This window comes from Ooceraea biroi, chromosome 7, assembly GCF_003672135.1.
Source record: "Ooceraea biroi isolate clonal line C1 chromosome 7, Obir_v5.4, whole genome shotgun sequence".
NCBI lineage: Eukaryota > Metazoa > Arthropoda > Insecta > Hymenoptera > Formicidae > Ooceraea > Ooceraea biroi.
The window spans coordinates 4,310,607-4,331,814 of NC_039512.1; the positions used below are offsets into that span (position 1 = coordinate 4,310,607).

The 21,208-nt window shown below is 40.9% G+C and overlaps 1 protein-coding gene across 2 annotated transcripts in view; it reads left to right on the forward strand.

The window, feature by feature from the left end:
- The first annotated feature begins 4,210 nt into the window (after positions 1–4,210).
- LOC105277556 (potassium voltage-gated channel protein eag) overlaps positions 4,211–21,208 on the forward strand; it is a 66,312-nt gene continuing 49,314 nt past the window's right edge. For both annotated transcript variants that reach the window (XM_011335983.2, XM_011335984.2), the window contains exon 1: positions 4,211–4,321. In XM_011335983.2, the coding sequence (XP_011334285.2) occupies positions 4,243–4,321 (79 nt within the window). In that variant the 5' untranslated portion in view covers positions 4,211–4,242. The remainder of the gene's footprint in view (positions 4,322–21,208) is intronic.

The following is a 21,208-nucleotide window of genomic DNA, read 5'->3' on the forward strand; positions in this document are numbered from 1 at the left end:
GCTTGCATCTTGCTGATGCTACGAGGAGGCAAGTGAACTGGAAACGATTCGCTTTTTATGAGGATTATCTAACAATGCAATTCCTATACAGGGAGAATAGAATCGAAACAGCAATCTCGATCGTTCTCCGAAAAGTTTCTTGCGAATGATTGGTAATTGATAAAATCGAAGAAACGATTTTATTTTCCAAGTAACGATCATTAATTAATACATATTAGATAATATCAATAATAGAAAAAGTAAATAAGAGCAAGGACTTTTAAAACTGTTTGTGGGACCACGGATCTATAGAGCGATTATATGAACTTTTACAAAATTAATAATAGATTTATTTAAACGTTGCTATCCATGGTCTGTTACTGTTTATCTGTCTCTATAAATAATCTAAATACACGTGTACGTCTCTGTAAAGCTTCGCAACTAGGTATTACGAAAGACAATTCAGGTAACGGTACGTAAGTACACCCCCTTATATCCCTTTTCTGCTTTAATCGATACGAAATTAAACATGGAAGTGCAAGAGCACATAGCATACGTGCGAAAGGAAGTAATCGAGACACTCTTTGTCACGTTACTACAATAAATAATCGCGACCGTATTCCGAGTGATGTCCGATGCAGTTGAAGTTCTTGAGAAGCTTCTCACGATGTGTCAGCTCCGCGCATGCTATGCCCTCAATTATGATCGCAAATATATTCCCTTTAAACGTCGATGCGTTTTCCGTTCCGGTAGCCATCGTCCTTCAGAGCAATCCAAGAGAACATTAGTACTCTTGATAGATAACGCAGCTAACTTTATCACGTTGCTCCTCGCGTGGGTTAATATAACATCGTAATAGGTTCAATCGAATTGCTAGCCTATATCGAGCGATCCCGTTTGTTGCCTCTGTCTTAACCGCCAATGTCCATGACTGGCAGTCTGTATATCTCGATATTCACTATATATATCGCGAGCAGTTAAAGGTCATTCAGCTTTAAGTACTCTTCAACACGATATTCGTAGTCCGAACATGTGTAATGCAAATTTTCACCGAAGTTGTAACAGCCGGAAACTTTAAATGTGATCGAACGAAGTTCGATCCCTCGACACCGAGCGACATGATTACGCATGTAAGAGAGAAATGATAAATGTAATGCTCGCTTAACGGGATCGAGAGCTCTGAAATATATCGCAGATGTACAAAAATACTATGCTATATTTATTCATAATTCTTCAGAGTTGTAAGATATGGTATCGTGGTGATTTCCCCATAAAAATAACTAGATTTTGTAACATATACGTGGGTAGGTCTCTAATTGGAGACATGTGATGTATATGGGAAGCTATATAAAGATCACGAACATGATAGGCATACATGTCATGTTACGTGTTCTATATACTTTCTACAATACACGATTAAGCACGCCCGTCGCCCGTTCCGAGCATGTCCATAGGGCTAGAGTTCATCGGTCCCACAGGATATACGATATACATGTGTTTGTAAACATCTCGTTTCCGAGTTCATAACCAGTTCTAGGCACGATGAAGTTGCTATTTTGGGCACCAGGATAACCGATGCAGCGGTGATGCAGCGCTCGCATACGAATGACGGTACCGTCGAATCAGGAAGTTCTTGAATGACATTAAAACTTCGTCCGCGACCGCGATATTTCTCCCGGCACGGGACGTCGTGGTCATGTTATTCGGAACAATCGCAAACTTGATGAAGCCGATTTCCGCAAATCGAGTCTCTCTAGAGTCAAACATTCAGAAAATCGGAGAATCAGATGGCACATGCGAAATTGCGGCAATAATGCAGCATAATATCTTGACGAATCATATCTGGCACACACGTTTTCTGCACTTGAAGCACACATATCGTGACAAGATACTAAATCGTATTTATTCATTTATCTAGATAGTAGATATAATTGTCTACATATAATTGCCTATATTACCTATATAGTACATATAATTGCCTACATTATCTATAAATGAACCTAGAATCTACTGATATCAGGATAATAATTACACACTAACTCTAAAGATTTCGATCGCCAAGTTACACGCATCTACAATCATAGTGCAATTTATTTCTCTGTTCCAGCATTCCATTATTATCACCGTTATTGTCTCAACGCGGCAAACCCAAAGCATCGCGCTGGAGAACGCAAAAGCTTGTCGAAGAGCGAGTACCGCGTGATCGAATCAGCGGCGTCGAGCTGCTTCCCATCCGCCAGCCAGCACTCTCGTCTGATGATGTAACTGTCGGCAGCTGACGTCCCACATCCGGATCCGGCTCGCCTCTCCCGAGGGATGTCCTCCGCGGGTACCGCTTGCACGGACGCCGAGGAGGACGCCGAGGATGTGGAGAACGACGTTGCAGGTGGAGCGGCGCACTCGTCACGTTACCTGTCGTCGTCGTCGCGAGTTCGTCAACGTCGCCGCGAGAGCGATCACCTGGAAGGACTGCGGTTAGATGGGTCATCGGTCGTGTATCGTCCGCCATCGTCCGACGACACTTCCGGGAGCATTGTCGAGGACCTGGGCCCATCATCGGCGCCTTGGGCGCGCGGATAAAAAGAAGGGGCGCCCGTCTCGCTCACCACGATCATCGACAACGTACGTCGCGTTCATCCTCGAGGGACAACGGTTAGGTGGATCGATTGGTGCCGCGCTCCGATCGATCGTCCTCCTGCTCCTTCTCCACGACGGCACGGCCGTCGGGTTCCTTCGGCTGATACTTTCACGAGGAGGACTCGGCGAGTCGCGCGTCCACGAACGACCGACGGCCGGAACGGTCGATAGACGATCGTCGCGGTCGACAACGACAACGACAACGGCCAGCCACGTCTTCGACGTGGGGTCGGGAAAGTCGATAGACGAGTTCGTCGAATCGAGCGTGCGCGGCCGGCAGGCGGCACGTGCGGCTGGAATTCCGAACGAGCACCGAGCGTGCGAATCGATAAGCGAATTCGAAGCGCGCCCAAGTGTCCTTGAAGAGCCGGGTGGACCATCGGCCAGCAGCACGCCGTCCGTGGCCGGCATCGAGCGGTCCTCTGGATCGATAAGGGAACGAATTCTGTCGGGCATTGCCGGTCACTCGGACGATTCGCCAATCCGATTTGTCAGACCGATCTGGCGCAGGGGTAGCGCGGGAATAAACCGAACCGCAGGAGTCACCGTCGGTCTTAAGAAACGATACTCGATAATCGCGCGACTGATCCTCGCCTTCCACCGACCGCCGAGCGAGCAAACGATTACACGTGTCGGACACGCGTCGATTCTCCTGGGTGGATCCGTAAATCAATTTTCCCAGTCGGCCGTTCTCAAGGCGGTTCATTTCTTCTTCTCTTCCTCCTCTTCCTGGCCCAGGGGACCGTTAATTCACGTAGCTGCCGCGATGACGTACGGAAGGGAGACATCGTCCAGGTGACGAAAGAAGTCGTCGATCCCACCCTCGCCACTGTTCATCGACGGAGAATCGACGGCAACCTTTTTCAGAGTTCGATCGGCTATCCAATGGAAAGCAAGGGCAGTGACAAACGACACAACACGAATATCTGCGACGAGAGAACTCTTCCAGGAAACTCGCGGCCTTTTCCCGTTCTTCGTATCTTCATTGGCTGGCAGCTCCTGTCGATCTAGAGATCGCGAGTACCGATCGCGGCGAGCTAATCCTCGGTGCCGAAACGAAACGAAAGCCAATATCGCACCGAGACTTACCCCAAGTGCCATAAGTAACAAAGTGCTTCGATTGACTCGCCGGAAGTAACCGGGAGAAAACCACCGGGCGTTCTCCCATCGCTCGACGGTACCGTGAAATTGACCGAGCACTGAAACTCCCGCGCGCAAAACTGAACTCTCGGGTTTTGGGAGAGCCACTTGCTGCACACGGGTTGTATAAAACCATTGTACAAAAACCATTCTCTCACCGCGGACGTGTCACGGACAAGTGCTGGTGCTGGATCGTTCGCGCGTGGTCATGTACGTATCGGTCTAATGAACGGCGATGATGGATCACCGCGTTCGAGGGACACTACGAATGACTCCGAGTGCGTGAAGTGTGCCATCGTGTTTGCTACGCGTTATCGGTCAAGATACCTGAGGTAAATTGTCGAAGGTGAAAGTAATAAGCGAAGAGATAGTAGATCATCGTCATGTGTCGCGGGCGGCTTGAGATCATTCTAGCCGGCGCAGGCTGGCCGAGATCCTGATAGCCACCGCAGCGACCAGGATCTGGGACCATTCAACGAAGAAAGGATGCCAGGGGGGCGTAGGGGCCTGGTAGCCCCTCAAAACACGTTCCTGGAGAACATCATTCGACGCAGTAGCAGTCAACGTGAGTTCTCGCACTTTGTTCTGTCTTTATTGTCAGCTTGTCTTCCGAAAAGCATGAAGAAGATACTTTGAAAAAAACTCTTCGTAAGAATTATTAATATAATTTATATGAAAGTTATTATAATTTATCAAAGCAATGACTTTCAAGTTATAAGTGATCAAACATGCGCTCATTGCATTTGAGAGAAATGAATAGCATAATTATGTTCTTCACCTAAAAGTATTGAAAACTTGCGATAAATGACCATCTCCTTCGACATTTTCATTTCCCTTTGCCTGTCTTATGCATCATATGCGATGTACAGAACGGATTTGGCGCTTGTACATCAAGCATATATGATATTCAGTCGCTAAAAGTTGCAATGTAGAAAATTTCCTTTCAACGTATGAAATTTTACCGTTCTATCATACATTTTAATAATATTTTAATAAGCCAATAAAGTATACTGAAAAGAATGTATGATTAATTCTAAAAAGTAACAGGCAAAGGATTAAGGAAAAATTCATGTTAAATTGAAGGGCAAGTTTATAATGCGCAATAAGTGAAATATTCTGTATGTCATAGCTTCGGAAAATCGACGATTGGAACTTTTAATTTAGCAATTTATTGGCAGTCGCGAAAAAAGAGTGGGTAGACGCGCGGAACTTTATTATCCCCTGTGACAAAGAAAGTTCTGCTGTCACTCTAATTCTAATTTAGCGAATTAATTTATTACATTCAATGAAGCGCGCGCTGACAAATTAATTTGTCATCCTATGCATTTATTCAGAGGGAGTATCGATTATTGATTGCATAAATTAATGTCCCCTATATTATACTTTGGCATACACGGTTATATACATTTGTAAATGTGCACCGTGATTCGGAATCGATGATAATTTCACTATTGTCACACGGATTTTCTAGTACGCGGTAATATTTCACGGAAGTACAGCTGTGCTACAGAGTTGCAAGCGTCGTAAATAAATATTTGACAGTTATGGAAGGAGTAACTCAAGCGTGTAATTCGATATCGATTTTACTAATTGGAATGCATTGAATTTCCGGAATCTGTCGGAATTTCCTATATTCGTATGTGCTCGAAAATAGCAACGAAAACGGCAGTCAAGCGAAGATCGCAAATGAAGGCAAACCTGCTCGGTTATAGTAGTATCTTGACTTGTTTGTAGAGAAGAGGGTGTCAGGTGTGCTTAAAGAGCCGCGTACAAGTACGTCTCAAGCACCACTACGCTTAACTGCGGTCGATGGATCTTCGAAGTTTTACTTCAGAGTTAATACATTAAAAGTTCGGAATTAACGTTCGGGATCACGAAGTTTGTCGCTTGTAATCTTTTTCTTCGCTATTAAAGAATATCAAATTGCAATAAATTACGGCGAGTGTATCCGTACACATGTACGCATCATAATACTAGTGTATATATTTCTAAACAAAAAATTAGTTTCACTCATCGTTAATCTCAATTTAAAAAAAAGGTTACATGATCCAAAAGATTGTATATGTAATATTACACATTATAATAATACATCATTTGTTAGACGCAATTTAATGAGCAGAGAGAAGTGGAGCTCTTAATAAATCCGAAGGCATACATGATGAGGAAATTATATACAGCGCGTGCAAGATCATTTAGACCCCAAAACTGCATCAGACAGTTCAGTGAGAGGCGGTTTAGACCTTATACGGCGAGAAGTTGCGGGCACATATATAATAATGAGAAAATTCTGGTGGAAAATTACATGGTATCGTGAATGAGGGAAGGGAGGCTTTATCTGCTGTCCATCGCGAGAGGAGAGCACGCGAAGCCTCTTCCGGCGAAATTTCTATAGCACCCGACGTTTGTCATGTTTACGCGGAGTACCGGGGGAGGCTTTTCTATGGAGATCGTGGAGCCTCTCAAATTCCCTTCGACGTGAAGGATCGAAATCCCATGCGGTTTCTCCACAACGATAATAAATTCTATTGGAAGGCGGGTGGTGCGCACGCACCACGCAACCATAACGTTCGCTTCTTTTTGTAGCTTCGCGTTGTCGACATTGCGTGTCGCGTGACGACGCCCTGGGGAAAACGATGTAGATTTATTCAGACTTCGTTCTACCGGAAACCGTTTTGCATGTCGAGAAAGACTGGGATTACAGCTGCAAATATACACTCATATAAAGTCATCACTTTCGACTCCCGGCTTTTTCCAGAAAGTTACTCGATACTGGCAAGATTTTGTATCAAACTTTGAAGCAATTTCACGTTAACGCAGACGATCGTGACATTGCAGGATAAACTAAACTTGCGATATCTTTCGGAAATGCAATTGTCAGCGATCTTTAGTGACACTGCTAACAGAAGTATTTATAAAAATGTACGATAATGTTAGTAAAATAACTTTATTTCTCTAAATTATGATTTTTAACATCGACGCGATTGTCATTCCTGTAGTCCGTCTAAAAATAGAACCCACTGTTACTATTTTACTTCGACTGATCCCATTTAATCGACTCGGCCGCGGCAATATATTGGGTTGGCCAAAAAGTAATTGCGTTTTTTTCCAATAGATGGACATACATGTCTTGAAATGTAACTAACTTCATTCTAAACCGCAAATTCATTATGTAGGTTAACAACTCACAGTTCAAGCTTGTTTTACAAAAAGAAAGTACACGATTTCGTTAACAATTGTTTGTTTGCCGTCGATTTCAAAATGGAAAATCAAAAAGAACATTTTCGTCATATTTTGTTTTATTACTTCCGAAAAGGGAAAAACGCTGTGCAAGCTCATAAAAAGTTATGTCATGTATATGGCGAAGATGCTTTAAAACTGCGGCAGTGTCAAAATTCGTTTACTAAATTTCGATCTAGAGATTTTAATGTGAAAGATGCACCACGCTCAGGAAGGCCAATCGAAATTGATGATGACAAAATAAAGGCACTGATCGATTCCAATCGGCGTTTAACGACACGAGAGATTGCTGAGAATCTTAACATATCGAAATCGAGTGTTGAAAACCATTTAAAACGACTTGGATACATTAGTAAGCTCGATATTTGGGTACCACATGAGCTCAAAGAAATTCATCTCACTAAGCGTATTGACATCTGCGATTCTCTTTTGAAATGTTACGTCAGTAACCCTTCATCGGATGGAAGGTTCTCGAACGATCTTCGAAGGCTCCGGCAGGCAAGCCTGCTAGCCGTAGCGAGCGTTATCGCGAGCCCGGCAATTAAATAGTATAAACATCCGCGCATACCAGCATCTTTCTAGAACCTTCTAGCACGTTCTAAAACCTTAAAATATATATATAATATCATATTATATATATATATAGCGATTTTATAATTTAGGAAACTTTATATTATTATTTTCCTGAATGCAAATGATCATATAGACGGAATTTAATACGATTACAGCCTTCAAAATAAGCATTATTTCTTTTAATACACATATCTTTGGATTAAAAACAGATACAACAACCATTCAAAATCCCAGAAGATCCATTTTGCAATCAGGAAATTAATACCGAGAGAAAAATATTATAATCATAAGGCGAACTACGTAATTAATTAACTTAACTTAGGTATTAAGGTTCTGTACAGGGATGTTTACGCGAAGGGCCTCCCTCCACAGAACCGAGATAACCGTCGAGACGAAGACGAGGGCCCGATTTTCCTAAACATTATTGGTGGAAAATCAGTCCCACCATCGATATTTTTAACCACCCGCCTCTTCGTCCACAATATAAAAGGGCCTGCAGAAGGCCAGGGAACTCAGTTATAAGTGCAGCAATAAGTAATCAATTTCATTAAGCGTTTTCGTAGTCTTGGGTGTCGAGTCTGATCTCTACGTTTAAGAATAAATTCCGAGCATCTAGTGTTAGCGAATCTGTGGCGACTGCTCTCACTCCAGAACCACGACAAGGTAGATTTATTTGCGACACTGCGTTTCCGAACCCGATCATCACACTCATATAGTATCAATAAATAACTTTACTTTAAAGGAACAGTTACTGAAAATTAATGAAGCTTCTTCTCTATATTTCTTGTTTTCGTTCAAATTGTTCATTCTGATTTCCTGGAGGATTTGCAACTGGCGCTGCCGAAGAGTGTGGCCCTAGTTGTTCAAGTTGGCGCTGCCGAAGAGTGTGGCCCTAATTTGCGACCATAATCCTACAGGAATCCGCGGATAAATATAATTCAATTCATTTCCATGCCTACTAAAAAAGGGCGCAGATTCCAAGAAAAGAAGCTCCGTTATCATCTCCGACTTGCTTACTTAAATAATCAGGACCCGTTTCCTCTCATCCAAAAATTAACGAATCTAGAAGCCGACCGAGCATTATCAAAGCAAATTCCGTACGTAACCCGCGAACTCACTTTGGACCACAATTATCCTGATTACCGCAACATCCGTAAAGGTGATCCTCGTCGAGTTGTTTATAAATTACGAGAGTTGTTCGGATTGAACCGTAAAGAAATCGAGATTCCGAGTTCATATCCAGTGTTACCACCCATCCAAGAGTTTAATGTACAAACAAGTTCTAATCACAACGGAATAAAACCGTAAACCAAACGTGTGATGTGTCGCGGAATATCGAACCCTTCCCGGCGTACCGATTTAGTACTAGAGTATCAACGGCGATCCGGCGTGGTGGCGTGCATGAGATATACGGCGTATCTCCGACCTATAGACAGTTCTCTATTTTGTACCATTTGCTTCGTTAATAGAATTTTTCCTTCACAAAAACAAAACTATACTTTGCTATCAAAACACGATTTAATAGTGGGGTTGAGACGGCACGTTCCTACGTGCGTAATTTGCGATAGAGACCTTGCTGGGTACGCGCCGTTTTACAATTGCGAAATCTGCTCCGACGAATATTTAGAGTTGCTCGATCAATTAAATTCAACCGGAGAGGATATTTTTGAGCTTTCAGACCCGACAGTAATTCCATCACGAGAAGAGTCTACGGGATTTCTTTCCCTCGCCTCCGAAAACAATTAGCTTCGCGATCCTCGGGAAGTATCCTCGTATTTAAACATCCCTGCAGTTATAATCACGGACACTCGGGACGTAACAGAAACATGAGGAAAATGATCCATTTTTGAAACGTATGATAACAGGCGACGAAAAATGAATCGTCTACAACAACGTCAAACGAAAAAGATCGTGGAGCAAGCGTGATGAACCTGCTCAAAGTACTTCAAAAGCAGATATTCACCAAAGAAAGATTATGCTGTCAGTCTGGTGGGACTGTGTATTTTGAGCTGCTTGCAAGGAATCAAACCATTAATTCAGACGTATACTGTCGTCAACTGGATAAATTAAATGATGCCATCAAACAAAAACGTCCAGAATTGGTGAATCGCAAAGGTGTTGTGTTTCACCATGATAACGCTAGACCACGTACAAGTTTGGTCACTCGTCAAAAATTGTTGCAGCTTGGATGGGATGTGTTACCACATCCACCATATTCGCCAGACCTGGCACCATCAGATTACCATTTGTTTCGTTCTTTGCAAAACGCCTTGAATGGTAAAACCTTTACTGCTGATGAGGATATCAAATCGTTCTTGGAATTGTTTTTTGCTGAAAAAGATAAGAACTTTTTTGAGCGCGGAATCATGAAGTTGCCTGAAAAATGGCAAAAGATAATCAAACAAAATGGACAATATATTGTTTAATAAAGTTTTTGTTTCCCATGAAAAATTCGCCTTTTATTTATATTAAAAAAAACGCAATTACTTTTTGGCCAACCCAATACATATACACAATTACCATTGCGATTAGCGTTAATATCCGCTTTCACGCAAGACAATAACCTACATCGGGGAGGGAGGTAATCGCGGGATTTATCATCTTTATTCCGGAAACGGAGACATCACGCGTCATATCGTTACAATAACGCCGTGTATGACGCGCTGACGAACGCAACCGGCCGCGGTGCAATAATAATGCAACGACGATGTATCCGATAGAGGAAATTATTGGCGGCGACATATTTTCGACGAGCCACTGCCCCGGAAGTAAATAACAGAGAGCCGGTGATTCCGATACGCGGGCACTCGCGAATACGACAGACTCTCTCGCGTATACCTTTGACGCATTATCGTGATTGAAAATCATCGGCCAGGGAAAATACTATATGACACACGGCTGGATCCGGGTTTCAACGGTCTACCGCGCACCCGTTAGTCAAACCGACACCACATACCTGTCGATAAACACCGTACGAAACGTTTCGTGCCACCGCACCGCCGAGGGGTGATGACCGATGCGTCAATATGTGTATCACGTATTGTATGTAGAGCGGTGCAAAAGCTGTTTTCTCCAAAAAAGGTTTTTGCGGATATATTGGGGATGGCTGCATCGCGTGCGGGCTTTCAAAAACGGTACGTTGAAAGTGCGAAATTGGTTTCTAAAGTTTTCCCTGGGGAAAAAAGAGACTCCGTTAATTCGCATCGTATCGGTTTTTTTTCTGATTGGTTCGTATTGCGTGCATGTATGTGTTATTCGCGTATGTGTGCGTGTGTGTGTGTGTGTGATCGTATATCGGGTATCACTATTGTTTGCTTTTCCCTCTGGCTTTTTATTATGTTTCCTCGAGAGAGGTAAATCTGTTGTGTTTCGGTTTATTCTTTTAACATTCGTGGAAATCGAAACTGTTACGATAATCGCGCTTTGTGGCAGGTAGATTTCATGACAATGTAAGCGTAGAGCAAGAACGAGAATTGTTAAACGACAGAAAATTAGCGAAAATTAGTATGCGGTAACTTACAGTATGATAACAATAGGTACGTGAGGGTTGAAGTATGGTTGGGGTAGATAGGGCATACGTTGAAGAGGAAAACGCCTCCTGAGAGATCGTTGCGACGTCGAAGAGACGACCGAGTTCACTTACCGTCAGACCGTGTTATACCGGTTACAAGCTTTGCAGTTTTGAAACTCGGGGAAAAGTTGGAAAAGCGTGTCATGTGTCATCTATATTTAGCTGTACGCGTCGAGTTCACGGCGCCGTTTTTACGCTCGCACACTTGCCTGTAAATAAAGCGGATTTACTACTATTCTTCACATCACGGAGCTGCATCGTTATTAACCGCAGCTCTCCCAAGTCCATCCATTTTCCCGCGCCGCAGATTTGCAAATTGAAGCGGCTATATTGCAGTTAGCATAACGTATAGTTCCGACATAATAATCCGCTATATAGATAGATATATCAAAGCGCAATGAACGCAATATCTCTAATAATAATAATAGTTCGTAACAGGAAATAATAGTTAAATAATAATTAACAATTAGTTGTATTATTGGTAATTATGTACTTTAACGGACCCAGCCCCGATGACCTTGACCTTGACATATGTTGTCAAGGTCACCCTCCTGAGTGACCTTGAAGAGGTTTTAGCCATCGCTCGTTGTTTATTAAAAAGTTATTAACAAAAGAAGTTTAATAATTTTACACGAATTTTCAGCTGTCCATTCGAAGCAAGGACTTGAGTTTGACATATATTACAAAGGTCACCTTCCTGAATAACCCGCACTAGGTTTCACCCTTCGCTCGTTGTTTGTTAAAAAGTTATTAACAAAAATGTTTAATGAATAAAGCATAATTTTACGATACCATATACATTTACGAAAGAGTATATTTGATGGAATTTTAGCTTAGGTTAGGTTAGGTTAAGTTAAAGCAGAGAATACTTTGTATTTAACTGTTTGTGCTTTTGGTTAAAGTGAAGAATACTTTGTACTTATATTAAAAGAAACTATTCTATATATTAACAATTCACTGCTTTAAATGACTTTCCTTTCTTCGTTCATATATGTACATATTCGTCGTTTATATCTTTCAATATTCAATATTCTTTCAAAATAACTACTATATTTTCGAAATTTCTCTTGTTAATAACTTTTTCATAAACAACGATCGACGACTAAAACCTAGTGCGGGTTATTCGGGAAGGTAACCTTTGTAATACATGTCAGTATCATGTTCTTGCTTCACGTGGACAGCTAAAAATTCGTGCGAAATCATTAAACTTTCTTTGTTTATAACTTTTTAACAAACAACGAGCGACGGCTAAAACTTCTTCAAGGTCATTCAGAAGGGTGACCTGGACAACATATGTCAAGGTCAAGGTCATCGGGGCTGGGTCCGTTAAAGTACATAATTACCTTTGAATTTCATTTAATTTTTTAAATGTAATTGACGTGACGTGATGCGATTGTTGAAGCGGCGCGATATAAAAAATTATATATGACATGCACATAGGTATTAGCTTTCATGTTCTTTTTCTTAAAATTGTACCAGAATCTCCGCCTCGACGATCTTCTTAAGAAACTTTCAAACTTCGTACCACCGAAGCCTCTTTGGCTACCCTAAGCTCGCTTCGAGGATTACGTATCTTTCTTTCAATATTTCAGACGACGCGATGTAAAAATATTGTTCTTCTTGCGTATTGAAAAGAATAAAACTGTGTTTCCATTAAATCCAACGGTTCTCGCAAACGGGCGTAAAAACGTTTCGTCTTTCAAAACTTCCTATTCAATAGTCGCACCATCTTGCCGGAGTGTCCTTTTCGTCCAATAATCAGGGTGAATTTTTCGAAAATTCGGGCAAGTTTTCTTTCACGCGACTTTCATGATATCAAAAATAGTACAAGTGGAATTAAAAGCGAAACTGGTGCACTGGATCTGTCACTTTTCGATACCTCTCTCTCTCTCTCTGCCATTTATTTTGCTAGCTGGTGAAATTTACGAAGAGAACGTATAGCGTACGCTTCATTACCGAAGACATATTACGTTTCTACGAGGCCATAATTCGCATTGGTGGCGGATTTGTTCCCTTTTTTTCGTCGAAAAACTCGGGAAATTAGATTAATGATTAGTTTAATTAACGCAAAATTCCGAAATATAGTAATAGTAATAAAAAATGAGTAAATTTCATAAAACTTGCATAAAAAATTGTTTCAGAAATTGTAACGAGAGTATTTTGTTATATAATAATAGAAAATTTAAGAAATTTTAAGACAGCACTAATTATCCAATTCTATCAATAATCATTTCATTCAAATATGTTTTGTTAATTTATTTTAAATTTTCTTCAGATAATATAAACAAATATGCGCATTTAATTCTTAAATGCTCTTGATTGTGATTGTTGTGCGAAAGTATGAAAAGCATTGACTACGTTGCTTATTTAACGATAAGAAGTACATAGAGGTACCGAGTTGGTAGTTGAGCTTGATAAGCTCAACAGTTTTACTACGTTACGGTTTCTACGGAAGTTTCACGGATTCAATTTCCAGTTAGATAAGTTGCCGAACTGAAATGGGAGATGAAAGATACATTATTTACGCAATCAATACGTATCTATGCAATTACGGTTAATTAACAAATACTAACTTCATGCTCTTGCTCTTTTTAAAATATAATATCTTTCTCTATTATCGATTTGTACTTCTATCTAAAAAATTAATAACAAAAGTATAAAAGTAAACCGCCAGTGATAAAAATGAAAAAGGATAATATCATAAAAAATCGATTATTATTAAAAAAATGATCATTTTACATTTTAGCTGACAGGACATGAATTATAATGTTGAGACACAACTTCTGCACAACTTTAGCAAGTTGTGTTTCCAATTTCGCGAGACATACTAACGTGTTTATCTAGAAGCGCGAATGTTCCCCGTACGCTTGCTGCATTAATTCACCGCGAGCACATCCTATTGTACAACGCGAGCGCCGACCAAAATTGTTATCGTAACGCGAGGTTAGTTATGCAAAATGTACGCGCATTGCGCTAATTATTTCATCCCCGCGCTCGAAACGTCGAAACACTCAATATTTCAGCCTGAGTTACAGCGTTACGCTTGACCTAGTATAACTTCCCTTGATTCATGAGCCTACCCCTCGCGCGCGAACATCGATTCAAGATATAACTTGTCAACCTGTTTTTCATTCTTCGGCCTTGAAAACACATTTCTTTCAGGGCCAGAGCGCGTGAGTATCGTATCGCGTCATGCGCGCGATATCCCGGACGATTAATATTACCCTGGTCTCGCCCGAAGAAGAGCCCGCGGGATCCCGACGCCCACGGATATCAGATAATACCGAAAAATGTTTTATGGGGTTGTTCAGCGAGGAACGCGCGCTGTTGTCTTTTTCCTTTTTCTGCCGGGAAATCCGCCCACCGTCCCACTCAATCTCGCTGCATATATTAGCACAGATATGCTTCGTAATAGGTGATCAAAGGAGAAAGCTCATTGCGCAGACAAGAAAAAGGAAACACGCTGGTCAATCCTATGAATATCCACACGCTGTTTCCGATATTTTATTCGCGCGTACATCGAAATATTATATATAAAACTTTCATGAAAACGTCGCAGAGAAGGGATCTGATCGAAGCGACGTTGAGCATATTTCATCGACATCGGTATAAATTCTCATGGAATAGGTAAAAAAATCTATATACAAGAAAAACAGAGATTCAAAAATCTGATACGAACATCATGTGACGACGTTTCTGTTATTTAGCGTCAAACGATTGCTGCAAGAATCGAGTGGAATACCTTAGGAGATTTTCAGCGTCGCAGTTATGCGTTTTTTTTCTCCATTAAAAGGCTGCAAGTATTTGGATAACGCGAAACAAAAGAAATTACATAAGCGTTATACTGCATTCCGGGCGTTCCGCAGGATTACGAGACTTGCAGCTTTAACAAGGAGCGTTCGAGGAGAAATGTTAGCGTTCTGGCTAGCGGCTGTCTGATGCACACAACGTTCAATATTTTGCTTTTATTAACTTGCTACGTACACAGGCATCGTTGAAACCGTGATCGAGAAGAATCGCTTGTGGGGCTGCTAAATGGGGCACAGCGAGCGTAAGAGAATTTCGGATAGATTTTTATGGCCGGTGCGGAAAGTGGTCCATAAAGTCGTGGACGCGGGGATAATACGAGCGGATTCCTAACGGTCGTAGGCCGTTATTACGTCGTCCACCTTAGATTGCCACGTAAGACCGACGCGATGACATTCGCATGCGTGCGAATGCAAAGCGAACTGCGAGTCGCTCGACGGAATGCGCGTTTCTTCGCGAGTGAATTTTCTCACTCTCTGAAAACGGACGAATTTACGAGTTGTCTGTACCTGCAAGAACGCGCACGCTACTTCGTTTTATTTATCCGGGTATTAGACGAGTAACGTCGGCTGAGTAAAATGAGAGGGATTGCGCGAAGGGTGTGTTAGGGGTGCATAAATCTCCCGGGGCATATTTCACAGTAAATAAAACGGGGAACGGGACAGATTAGATCAGGCTGGCTCGGTGTGTTCCTTGATTGAGAGATACGGTTTCCAAGACGTAAGATTTTAGTGAAAGGAGTATTACAGATAAATACTGTGGTAAATATAACTTAATTTTGGTGTACAAAAGCAATTAATGCTATTATAGACATATCTGACTTTAATAAAATTTTGTGCTTTCTTGTAAATTTTCCCCGTAGATGTTAATGACATCAAACATGGAATTTGTACAAGTGGGAGTACCTCAGACTATGTATACTGGACAGCGAAATAAACTGGTTTTGCTTATGCTGTAAATCTTCCCGCTTGTTCCAATGAAAGTTTACAGAACAAGATCCACATTGTGAAACTACTAGAAAAGTTCGACATGTTACTGAAAAAAAAACGATGTTACTTGTTACGTTAGGAAGTAACTCTGCAAAGAAACTTCTTTTTACGGGATATAAGACAGGTAGGCGGACAGGCGAGATATTGTGAACCGTATAACTTTCACCATTTTTCAGACCCCTACAAAATGCTATTTTAAGTCAGGTTGTGAAATGCACCGCGCACTTATATCAGAATTTTACTTTATAAAAACACATATTTATACTATATATTTTTTATACTATGTGTAATAATATTATACATTTTAATATCCAAGTTTCATCTAATATATTTATATAGTCGCGATTGAGAGATAAAAGTAAAAACATTTGTGGCAGTCTCACGTTTGTACAACGTGATCAAACATGTGTGACTGGTAGAAGGGGTGGAATTAAAGTAATTTTCTAAACGTCGCTATAGCTCTCACGAATTAGGAGGTAACGGGCCGATAAATTTAGCGAGTATCACTATTTAAACTTTTCGAAAGCCATTAAAACCCCTGTTAAAACCGGAGTACACCGTAGAACTTTGTTAGTCCTCGCGTGAGATTGTTTCTCCGTTGCGACAACAGAGACTCCCCGCATTTTATCGAATAAATTTCATCGGAAAGAGAAATTGCGGATCTGCCGATCGAGGCACTTATTTTACATTTTAGATTATTTTCTGATACTAATAAAATTTAGTAATGTTAATAAAACTTAGTTTTTACGATGGAATAAGGTATATTGCACATTATTCACGCGTATGCACAGACACTTGCAGTTAAATATTTTACTAACTACTTTTTAACTAAATCTAAAATCAAACGCCTTCTTTCGCTTGGTGTTTTTTCTATAAAATGATCCCTCAACTTCGATGATTGATGAAGTCACCTTTTATACATGATTGCGCAACGCCACCGGATTATCCGACTACAATTACTTAAGAAAAACGTTTTGCCAAGTGCGGCCAAACGACAGAAAAGTATAATGATTCGATAAAAAATACCGCACGCTCAGTCATTAGTTGCCATTTCCTCCGTTCCCAAATTAGGCACGATAAAGCAGCGAATATTGCAACTCGAGAAGCATCGCCACGATGCGAACTACATGATTAACGATCCCGTTTTTAACCGTCTGGATTATAAATTTACGGGGCTCGTGACATTTCCGCGAAAAGCGCTCAATTCTGTGCTACTGTATATACAAAATGTATACTGTAGTAACTTCGTTTCTCCAAGGAGCTCTTGCTGTTGACGGGATGATACGTCTGGTATGGCAGTTTATTAACGTATTTCAACTGAGGATGGATATTTAGAAAATCGAATATTCAGCGAGCTTAAGTACTTCACAAAATTAACTTAAATAAATTAAATAAATTAAAATTAAGAAGTAATTTTTAGTTGCAGTTGATTGACTAAAAAACAAAATTATGTTAAATTGGAATTGACAATGAGATTGCGCAAACAAGTTCAGAATGCTTTGTAAGACCTGCTGCTCGCTTTTTTATACGCTATCGCCGTCTTTTGCTCAAAGGATGAGCGGGGTCTTTACCCTTGGACGGAAAATCACACCTAGCGAATGCCTGTTCAGAGTAACTGCGCAAGTGCGCAGAGGATGTGACGTGCCCAGAATAGAATGAATAAAAGAAAAAAAAATATATATATAGCGAGACGTAGAAAATTGCAGAAAAAATGGATCTTACGCAGTCCATTTCGCAGCATTTTTTATCAGTTATGACCTACTTTTGAAATTATTTATCAGATAGCCGAAATCCATCTCTGTCATGTTCTCTAATCAATCTTAGATTATGTGTATCAATTGCGTAAGCCATCGCGCGATATACTTCTAACGTCACATTATATGTACAATAAATAATAGATAAAAATATATTAAAAATTTTTTAATATAACTAAACTTAGATGCAAACACATAGTTATAGAGCTTGTAAGGAAAGAAAAATGACGTTTATTTAACAAAATTATATAAAATAGAGCCTTTAACTGATTCTATATAAATTTATTTAACGTATATGCATCAACGTGTTATTTGCATACTAAATAAATAATTGAAATTAATCCCACGTGTCACGCGTTTATGTATCGCATTTCGTCAAGAGATGCGATAGCCAAGGTTTTACCACTTCGTTCAGTCACTTTTTCTGTACATATAACTGGGAGCTCCTGAAATACCTCCTTGCTGATCGTTGCTTGGAAAAGTGCCGAGACAAGTAAAGAGACAACATAGGCCGTCGCGAATGTATCTTGTGTATGTACGTGTACATCTCGTACACGTTATATATCCCGTGTATATGGTGCTTATGTATCATACAACAACGTAATGTGGCGTATGAGCCTGATATACGTACATATAACGGATCGCGCAATACAGTTTGCATTACCGGCGAGCCGAAGTGTATTTACACTGGTTTCGGCTTTCTCTGTGTGCGTCTCTCTGCTCAGTTTTACGGATCGATCGGGAAAAGATCCAAGGAAGAGTCGAGGTTGGACTATATTGCGAACACATGTTTCGCACTTTATGTAATGCTTGAGCTCCTTCTCCAGACAGATCCGCGATGTACAGTTCACTACGACACATCACGATTGACGCGTAGTTGACTTCTTACACCATCTCATGCGAAGGAATAATAATCATCAACCGTCACATAAAAAGCCGGAAGATTTATATATTTGACAGTATTATTCGTTGGTACCTAATAATGTACATAGAATCTGCACTGAGAAAAAAATGTAATTGATCCAACGAAATGTCTTGTCACGGGGTGCCAACAAAATATATACTTATTTCAACAAGTTATATATTGAATCAAATATATAATTGTTGGATTATAATTCTCATGTGTGTAATCCAAGAACTACATATTTGTTTCAATATATAACTTGTCGAAATAAGTATATATTTTGTTGGCACCCCGTGACAAGACATTTCGTTGGATCAATTACATTTTTTCTCAGTGTGGAAACTTTTACTCACGACGTATAAATTATGTATTGTAATCTGGATCTCACTGTCTTTATTATATATTCGTCTTTGTTCCTGGTTTCCTCATTTTTGATATTGTTAATAAGTAATGTGAAATATCATATCTTACAGGAAGTGTAACTAAAAAATGTTTTAATTGAATTAGAGTCAATCAGATATAGTCTCTCGCAATTGATTAAAAAAAAATCCGGAGACCACAGTTTTATTTAAATTCAAGTGGATTTTGCTTATGAATATGAATCCCCGTTTGATACTTGTTGATTGCTAAACGATGCATGTAAATATTGCAAAACGAAAAAAATTGCGGGCGACGATCGAATTTCTGTTACGGAAAGATTTACATGAAACACGTCTAGCTGTTTATCTTTACAATTCGGCTGAAACCCGGAAGTGCAACACTCCGCACATATTCACCCTTGAATAATGCATGACGCGCGGCACACGCGCGCGTGCGCGGAACACGCGGATGTTTGCCCCGTACAGTTTAATATCACTAGAGCAAGAGTCATACGGATTCGCCTAATTGCGTCGTCGAAGATATCCGGAGAATCCGTGGAGGCTTCCGGCGGGCAGCGGTATGCGAGCGCGCGACCACGCTCGCATAACGCAGCTCCCTATGACCTACGTATGATCCCGTGATGCGTTATAACGCCCGTGGCCGTTCGCTCATTCCGATTATTCCCGAAAACGTCCGCGAAGATTAATTATCGTGGGTCACCATCGAAACGACCACGTAATATCGCCTATCGCGGCTTCGCATTACGGCGCCGTGTATTATGCCGCTTCATTAGACGTTCGTTTGCTCGCTCGCGCTCGCGCAACAACAAAATATTTATATCTACGTGCATAGTCGATCAGCGTTAGCGGGGGTGGGACATCATCTACCGGGATGGGACGGGGAAACGGAACAAAGGGGTTGAATGCGAGGGGATGGATCGGAAGAGAGAGGAAGATAGATAGATAGAGAGAGAGAGAGAAGGGGATGAGAAGTGAACTCAGCGAGACGGGATCGAGGGTGAAAGCCGCTCGGGCGTTTCCGCGGTATTTCGGGCCCGCTCGCTGGGTCATTGGGTCAAATCTATGGTTACATCCGTGGTGGAGAGAATGCAGGGGTACTGGTAGTCATATACACCTCTATACGCGTTCACAATGCAAACTTCAACCCTTACTGCCGCCGCCACCGCCGCCGTCGCTCGTTATTCGATGCACAGCTATTTTTAGAAAACGTGCGACCGCTCCAAAGCGGGGAGTGAAAAGACGGCGAAGAGAAAGCAAGAGAGAAAGGGAGGTAGAGAAAAAGAGAGAGAAAAAGAGAGAGAGGGAGAGAGCAAGAGAAGAGAAGAAGAGAGAAGAACAGGGTGGATCGAGATGGCTAGTACGAGTATGAAAGAGGTACAAAGCGGCTGCCACGAGTTGATGATTCTCACACTTTAACAGTGCCCTCGAGCGATCGATATTTATTGTCAATCCAAGTATTGGCGATCCTTGTCAATGTACAGAATGTCCAACGTCAATCGTTGATCGTTCGTGAACAAATTCCTGGACGTGAACGGAATTGACTTGCCTCGAGCGAAAATTTAAGGGGAAACCTGATTGCAGACAGATTAGTTGATTGTGTACGGTGAACCTTAAAAACGTAAGCGAGTGGCGAGGGTTGAAAATGCCAAAAAAATACGAATAATGAAATAAATAAATTAGAAAATAAACTAGTTGCACATGTTACTTTTTGTTGAAATATACAAATTTTACTATTATATATTATTTTTTATATTATAATACTATCTTTATTTATACTACATTATTTCTTACGTTTATTAATATATTACTATATTTGTTCTTACGCGTTCTAATTATACATTGTTGGTATTTCTACAATATTCCGCATATGCGACAGCGTTTGTTAATTCATGTACGCGGAATACGTATTGTCATCTCCGCTTCTCGTTAATCCGCACCTGTTATCCTCGCAGCTCTCGTCATGTAAATTTTGGGGTGGCAAAACGCGGAGACGAGCGAGAGGGTGCGACAGTCACATCCGTATACGTCGCGACAAGTCGCACCAAATGTTCAGTCATCTGACGTGACAACACGCAGATGTTAGCTCACCCCTATTTACGAAAAAAATGTTCTTCCCTTATTTAATAAAGAATAAAATTGAGGGTACATTTATAAATAACTCGACATCACCACTCATTTGTTACAGTGTACAGAAATTCATTAGGGCTCTAAATTCCTGTTGTGTTCTTCAAATTAAA